The sequence below is a fragment of the Chenopodium album genome, chromosome 10, assembly GCF_948465745.1.
Source record: "Chenopodium album chromosome 10, dcCheAlbu1.1, whole genome shotgun sequence".
NCBI classification, from domain to species: Eukaryota; Viridiplantae; Streptophyta; class Magnoliopsida; order Caryophyllales; family Amaranthaceae; genus Chenopodium; species Chenopodium album.
This window is the reverse complement of record NC_137843.1, coordinates 43,698,654-43,706,934: the sequence shown is the minus strand read 5'-3', so window position 1 is coordinate 43,706,934 and position 8,281 is coordinate 43,698,654. Positions and strand designations below refer to the sequence as shown.

Genomic DNA, 8,281 nt, shown 5'->3' with positions numbered 1-8,281 from the left:
GCTTCCTTGATACTTAAAAATAAAACATACTTCCATGATTCACATATATTCAACTTGTATCATGCTTCAAATATCATATTCACATGCTTGCCTAATACTTCATGTTCAACCAACATCAATTCTAAGCATATAATCAACCAAACATGCTACTAATTCATCACATCAATCACAATTCACAATCCTAGCATGATACTACGCATGCACAAATATTCTTGTGCACATACGTACCTTGAATAATGCCTAAACTCGGCCACACTTGCTAGAAATCACCTAGCTCGAACCTTCCTACAATTAAAAATACATAGCTATAATTAATCCACAATTCTCACAAATTTCCAGCAACTATAATACTATTTAAACCATACTAATTAACCCCTTTTTAATGACATAAAAGCCATAAAACCTTTTCTTTAAGTGGGTAATTTAAATCCTTTCAAAAAGACTTGATTTTCATGACTTAAATAAAATTCCAGCATACTTATTTAGTATAAAACATCACTTTTAAACTAGGAAATCATATATAAATCATTAAAACCACTTTCCCTTTTATTGGTAATCAAACCCTACTCAATAATTAGAAAGTAGTGTGTATAAATAAATTCCAGCATTAAATTGAAGGCTTTAAACTCATCAAAAACATGATTAGACCATGAATTAATCAAGAACAACAACCTAGCCTCAATCCCTAACTAATTATACAAAATCCCTAAATTCTAGGGTTTATAATTTAGGGTTTTTGATTAAATAAAAATCTTAAATTTATATTAATAAATTAGCAACATTAAAATCCCAAAATTAATACCAAAATAAAATAAAAATCATGCCTTTAAAACAATAAATCAATAGAATTAATTTTAGGATTAAAGGAGCTTTTTTTTTTAATTTTTACACACACAAACCGAAAAAGAGAAAAGGAGGAGAGAGAGTGCGCCGGCCGGCGCTGCTGCTGCCGTGGGTGGTGGTGGTGGCGCCAATGTGCTGGCCGCGCACGAGGAGGGAGAAGGAGAGAGAGAGTGACATGGGATTTTAGGGGAAAAAGAAGAGAAAAAGAAAAAAGAATAAAGTAAAAAGAAGAGAGAGAAAATAAAGAGAAAACCTTTGAATTTTTTGTGAAATCTGACAATTATGAACTTGTGTAGAAAAATCTTGAGGTTTTAAAGTATTTATACTCTTCTTTTAAAAATAAAATTCATATTTACAACTTTGCCATTACTAATTCCTACTCCCTTACAAATTCCCTTTGGGCCAACTTATTAAGCCCCTAAATTCCCAATAAGTTGGTCCACTCCTTAAATAGGATTGACCCAAGTAAAAATACTTTTGTTGCCTCAATTCATGATCCACTTTATTTATACACACTCTCAATTTATTTAAGTAAATAATTTCTTTTCAAAATGAAATAAATCATTTATATATATATATATATATATTCTCATTATTCTCATTTATATATATATATATATATATATATATATATATATATATGTAGGACCAGGTTATAATGAGAATCAATCCTATAATAGGAACTAGGAACTAATCTGGACCGTCAGATCTAACACAAAAAAGGTGCGCGATCGACGACCCAGATTAAATCACGCACATTCAATTCATTTCCACGCACTTCCTTTCTCCTCAACCATTTTCTCTCTCTTCCATTGCAATAAGCTTTCTCTATCAAATTGGGTATAATTTGCTGCAAAATCGTCTAGATCTTGCTGAAATTGCTTCAAATTCGTCAAAATCTTGTTGGTAATTCAATTTTTCTTGTTTAATTTGGTGAATTCAGGTCAAATTTCTTCTGCGACTCTGAATTTTAAGCGGCATTTGAGGTAAATTTTTTTTTCTTCTATTTCTTAAATCAACAAGCTTCATCAATTTCATAGAGTAAATAAAATTTTAATTTACAATTTGAGGTTATGATTGATTATAAATTACTTTTAATCGTTTCATAAAAAGTTTAATTTCTTTATTCTTATTGCAATTTTAGTTCAATTAGCAGTATTATTTCTAGGTTTATAAGCTAGCTAGCTTGTGATAATTCTTTGCAAATTTGACTGGATTGTGCTGCAAATATCACTCGATTTGATAGTTCAGAACACAGTATTGCTCTTGCTAGGAACTTTGTTCTCATTATTTTTTTTTTTGTGAAATTTGGTTAGTTTTGAACGAATTAAGTTCATTCTTGTACAAAATTATTATTATTGAGTATGTGTGATTTTTGGAATGATTTTAGGTGAATTTACCATGGTTTGGGAGATAGAGATAAGTTGGTGCGTATAAATTTTTTTGAGTGCACACTAACTGTTTGAGAAAATGCATCAATGAATCTTATTATTTAATCAATTGAAAATGTAGATAGAAACAAAGTAAAAGTAAATCAATTATATTATAATGTAAATTGAAAATTTGACATTCGGATATATAATCAGTTATTTAAGCTAATTTTGACTACTTTTGGAAGCTAGTTGGGTTGAAATCATTGTCAATGTTGTTTTGCTAAGTAAAACTATTATTTACATTATATGTCCGTGTTGCAGGGAGGCCTAGGAAACGATAATGTATGCTCTTTTTCAGGGTACTGAAGCTCAGATGATATGGTATGTTTCCCCCCTTTGTTTAGTTTTTCCCGACAATTCTTCATGCTCTTCTTTTGAAAGGTTAAATTCCATTGTTACTATTTTCAAGAATAAGAACTAGTGGGATTTGTTTTGGGGTTTATTGTGGAGAATTTAGCTTAAAAGAAATGATGTTATGTTTGTTGTTGTAGATGGTAGGAGGTTTTGAGGTAAACTTTAAAGGAGGCCCTTCATGCAATTCTACTTAAAGTAAACTAGATATCTTTTAAAGTAAACCAAACTCCTCTCAAAGTAGATAATTAAATAGACCACTCTACAAAGGTTAAGTAATTTGTTATGTGTTGTGCTAGTGTGCGTGTGTTTTCTTGGCTTGAGGTAGATGTGATGTGCATGTACAACTAGATTAATGAGAACCAAGGCTATATTGGCGTGCAAATGTAGGTTTTCTCAACTTTGTATTCTGTATACTTGAGACCAATGTTGTGAAAGATCTTATTTCTATTGCAAGTTATGGAAACAGATGCTCTTTCTCTCAAGGTGATGTTTGATACCATTAACGACAAGGTACATCACAAGCTGCTGCTCTTATGAATGAAGTGGCTGAACTGACTACGGAGTTCGAGGTTGTGGAGATTGAATACATAAGCAGAATGGATAACCTCATGGCACGTCGTCTTGCTAAGCTTGGAATCATAATGGCCGTTGGTTATATGGACCACTCTACGATCCTTGACTGAATTAAAGTCATGTTCGAAGTGCAGATGGCTGCTTTCAATGCTCTCAAAATACCTCAAAAGTAAATCAAAATCTCTCAAAAGTAAGTAGAAAAACTAAAGAAAAGTAAATTAATATATTTCAAAAGTATATCATAAATACTGTAAAGTAAATAAATAATGCTAAAAAGTAAAACAAGGTATCATTGAAGTAAATCAAATTAACTCTAAAGTATATGAATAATAAATTATCTTGAAATGTAAAATGACTATGGAAACTATGTTATAGCAAAAAACTCCGAGTCATTCACTTTCATATCCTTACAAGATGAGCCAAATTATAAGAAAAAAATGTATTGCTTTAATATGATGTAGAGGTTTTCAAATTAAAAGTTAATAAAACTATATAAAAAGTAAAAGAAAAAAAGAAGAAATCTAATAAAACATTACGAATTCTAATATTTAGATTTCTCACATAAACCTACGTGGGATTCGAACCCACATCTTTTGTGCACTTGCACAATGCTCTACCTATTGAGCTAGTAGGCTAGTATATATTATACATTGGAAGTAAAAGTAAATTAATATACCTCAAAAGTAAATAAAAAAGACTAAAAAGTAAATTAAAACATCATTAAAGTAAATAAATAATATTGCTTCTGCTCATGCTTCTGTTGCTCTTCATCACAGGCTTCTTAGATGCACAGGCTGCACTCTTGCTCACAGCAGCTTCCCGTTTTTCTCTACTCTAAGAACTCCTGAGTAACATGTACAGTAGCAGAGCAAAAGTAACATAGCAACAACAGGCAGTAGAGTAGAAATGGCATAGCAACAGCAAGCCATGGCATGGGCAGCAGCAGCCTAGGCAGGGCCAACAGCTACGGAAGAAGCCTTGGTAGGGCCAGCAGCTACGGCAACCCTCACACTCCTTCCTTTGTCGTGCTATACAAAAGCCTGGATACTTAGGACACTCAACCTGAATATACACAAAGTATCAAAATTATTAGAGATAAAACTGACTAAAATATCATTACATAATGCAGCAATACTGTAGTGGAATGCACAAAATGCATTAAGGTCCAAACTTAACATATGACAAGACTTTAAAAAACCAAAAGGGAGAAGAATGAAACAGACTTAGCTTTTGATCAGCAGGATCACACAACAAAATATATAATGGAAGCTGGAGAATACCATGACGACAACAAAACGACCTGTAGTAGGGAGGTCATTTAACTGAATAAATTACGAAATTACCCTTAATGAAATTAAAAAAGGCGGGTGAAACGTGAGCCGTCTGATTAAAAGCGATCAACGGTCACGATGATTTCCTAGTTCCTATTATAGACACCAAGTCCTAAAATAGGAACTAGGAACTCATCATGATCGTTAACTGCTCTCAATCCGACGACTTGTGTTTCACCTGCCTTTTTCAATTTCAATAAGGACATTTTGGTAATTTTGCCAGTTGAATGACCTTCCTTCTTTTTTGTTTCGCAGTTCATTTGTTTCTCTCTCCTCTTTTGGACTTTCTCTCTTTACTCTCAAATCTCTCCTCTTTTACACTCTCAAATAGGGACTTTCTTCTTCGCTGATCAATTTTTTTTGTTGTAAATCTTGGATTTTCGTCATTGTTTGAGGTAATTCTTTTTTATTTATTATACTTTTGGTGATTTTCTGAATTTTTTTTATCGATTTGCGATCTGTTTTGTTAAATTTGAGATTTTTTGTTTTTTCGTTCGATTTATTATTTTTGAATTGTTGGTTTTTTTTTGTTCGAATTTTCCAGCTTACTTCTGTTTATTTAGTGTTGTTTTTTTATGATTTTGTGTTTTTTGAAGTAGTTTCTACGATTTATGGTTCATATACTATGATTTAGGGATTTTTTTTCAATTACTTACTACATTTTAGGGTTTTATATTACGATTTAGGGTTTTTTTTTAATTTTATTTTATTTTGAGTCTAATTGTATGATTTTGTGTTGTTTTGAGTCATATATTACTATTTATTGTTCATTGCATTATATTATGATTTTGTGTTGTTTTGAGTCTGATATTACGATTTTGTTATGCTATGATTTACTTTTCATTATTAATTTTTCTTAATCTTTATAACTTCATGTTTTTTACTTTGTTTAATTTTTTCAGTTATTTTTTATTTATTTTATTTATTTTTTATTTATTTTTTACTTTTTCCTTTGAGTCGTTAACTTTTTAGTATATCTCTAATAGTTTTTATTAGTATACTTTTTAAAATTGGTTTACTTTTTGTTATCGTTTATTTACTTTTTTCTTTGATTCATTTACTTTTCATGAAGATGACGGAAAGTGTAGAGCATTGTTCCGCTGCTGTCACTAATGAAGGTATGAATGTAAGAATTTTTAAAACACCCACTCAACCTGTGCTTCCTAGCATATATTATAATTCTGGAGGTGATAAAGAGTATATGCCAGGTTGTTCTTCGGAAAACAAACCCTTTATTGGAATGAAATTTGATACTCTTGAACTTGGTATTGCCTTTTATTACAAATATGCCAATGAGTGTGGATTAAAAGTCCGTTCTAGTACTACTAAATTACAAAAGAATAAGGATGATTTTAATGATAAAGGAGTTATTGTAATTAAATATTTATTATGTAGCAAAGAAGGGTATGTGACAAATAACAAGAAAGTTGGTAAACAAGTCGAAGGTGCATGTTTAAGGAAAAAGACTGTGAAGAGAGTTGGATGTCCTTCTAAGATTAAATTTAGGTTTGTAAATGGTGGCTAGTATATTGTTTATTCTTTTTATGAGCCTCATTCTCACCCTTTTTCTACACCTATTACTAGGCAGGTTACCAAATATGAAGTTGGTTTAAATTTTGCTCATAAGAAGTTTATTTTTGACAATTCAAAGTTAAATATAGGGGCTGTTATGTCTTATAGGATCATGAAAGAACTTTGTGGTGGGTTTGAAAATGTCAGGGGCAATAAAAATGATTTTAAAAAATTTTCTAGGGACTTAAAAGTGTATATCTCTAATGCTGATGGTGCAATGTTTGTTCAAAACCTTAAACAAAAAGTGAAAACCAGTAAAGGGGGTTATTATTTTGATTACTGTGTTGATGAAAGCAGGCACTTGACTCGTGTTTTTTAGGCTGATGCTATTAGTAGAAGAGATTATCAATTGTTTGGGGACTCTCTATCTTTTGATTCTACTTATGATACAAATAAATATTCATTGGTTTTCTGTCCTTTTACCGGAGTTGATAATCATAAGAGATGTGTTACATTTTATGCTGCTTTATTATCTAAAGAAGATATAGAATCTTTTGTGTGGCTATTTCAAACTTTTTTGAAGTGTATGGGAAGAGAACCCTGTTGTATAATCATTGATCAAGACCCTGCAATGGGTATTTCCATACAAAAGGTTTTTACCAAGACTAAACACAGGTTATGTATGTGGCACATAATGAGGAAGGTACCTGAAAAGGTTAGAACTCAGTTTTATAATGAAACTGACTTCTTGAAAAAGCTAAGTGCAGTAGTTTGGGATAGAGAATTGATCCCCATGTATTTGTTAATGGATGGAACAGTGTTATGGAGGAATTTGGCCTTGTCAATCATGATTGGTTTGCATACATGTTCAAGATTAAACATCTTTGGATCTTTCAAGGACTTATTTATAGGTGGGTTACTGCGTTCTACTTCTAGTTTTGAAGGTGAAAATAGTTTCTTTTGTAATTTTACAAACCCCCCTGTGATCTATGTTGAATTCTTTGTTCGTTATCAAACTGCTCTTGATGATCAAAGGCATGAACAGGATGATTTGAACAGGCTTAATAAATAAGCCTCAATTGCTTACTCATTTACACTTGGAAAAGCATGCTACTGTTGTTTATACTCGTTCCATCTTTTATGATTTTCAAGAAGAATGCCAGGCAGCCTGTCTTTCATGTGGTGTTGAAAGTTGTAGTTCTCTGTATGGAGATGGTGTGGAGTTTTCTGTAATTATTGATCATGAGAAAAAGAAAAATTTTGATGTAAATTTTGACTTGGCTACATATGAGTCAAGTTGTACCTGTAAAATGTTTGAGAGTCAAGGCATCTTATGTAGACACATTCTTTTTGTTATGAAAGGCAAGTCTATACGTGAAATTCCTAATTTTTATATCTTGAATCGTTGGAGAAAAGACGTTTTGAAGAAAGCTTTAGCCATAAATGTTGTTCTGGATGATACTTCTAAGTATGATAAGAAGAAGCAATTGGCGAGTGATGTGTGGTCCAAGATTTTCAGTTCTGTTAGTTTATCTGACCAATATGAGGATGATTTATCTGAGCTTATTAGGACATTATCTTCATTTGAGGAGAAGATGCTGAGAAAGAATAATCCTGAAAATGCAACTAGTTGAAAAGAGGTGAAAGATGCTGATATTCAGGTTTTGGTTGGGTCAAATGAAGTAGATGTAAACATCTTGCCTCCAAATCAGTGTCTTAATAAAGGTTTTGCCAGAAGTTTAAAGCGTTTAAAGAGTGCAAAAAAAAATAGCTTCTAAAGAAAAATCCAAAAAGGGCAGAACTTGTAGAGCTTGTGAGCAATCTGGATGACAGTAGAAACTGTCCAAACAAGTAGTTCTTCAGGTATTTTACTTTTAAATGTGTTATATTTACTTTAATCTGTTATTTATTTACTTTAACATTTAACTTGATTTACTTTTTATTTTTATGCAGGTATTATTATACTTGGTACTTTTTTTTTTTGTTATTTTACCTTTGCACTTTTCTCATTTACTTTAACTTGTAATTTATTTACTTTACATTGTAATTTATTTACTTTAATTTGTCACTAATTTTCTGATGTTTATTTTTGTGCAGTTATTATAATACATGGAAGTTTTAAGATGTTTTGGAAGATCAAGATCAAGATATACTGAACAATTTTTTATTTTTTTTTTTATTTTTTTTAATCATTGTAATATTTTACATTTACTCTAAATAATTGTACTACTGAAT

At 31.1% G+C, this 8,281-nt stretch overlaps 1 protein-coding gene across 1 annotated transcript; it reads left to right on the top strand.

Annotated features, from left to right (window-relative positions):
• Positions 1-5,606: 5,606 nt before the first annotated feature.
• Positions 5,607-7,680, top strand: LOC145565231 (protein FAR1-RELATED SEQUENCE 5-like). The gene is made up of 3 exons (XM_081625300.1): positions 5,607-5,906; positions 6,426-6,990; positions 7,106-7,680. Exons 1-3 carry the CDS (start codon positions 5,607-5,609, stop codon positions 7,678-7,680), a joined length of 1,440 nt encoding a protein of 479 aa, XP_081481426.1.
• The last annotated feature ends 601 nt before the right edge of the window (positions 7,681-8,281 follow it).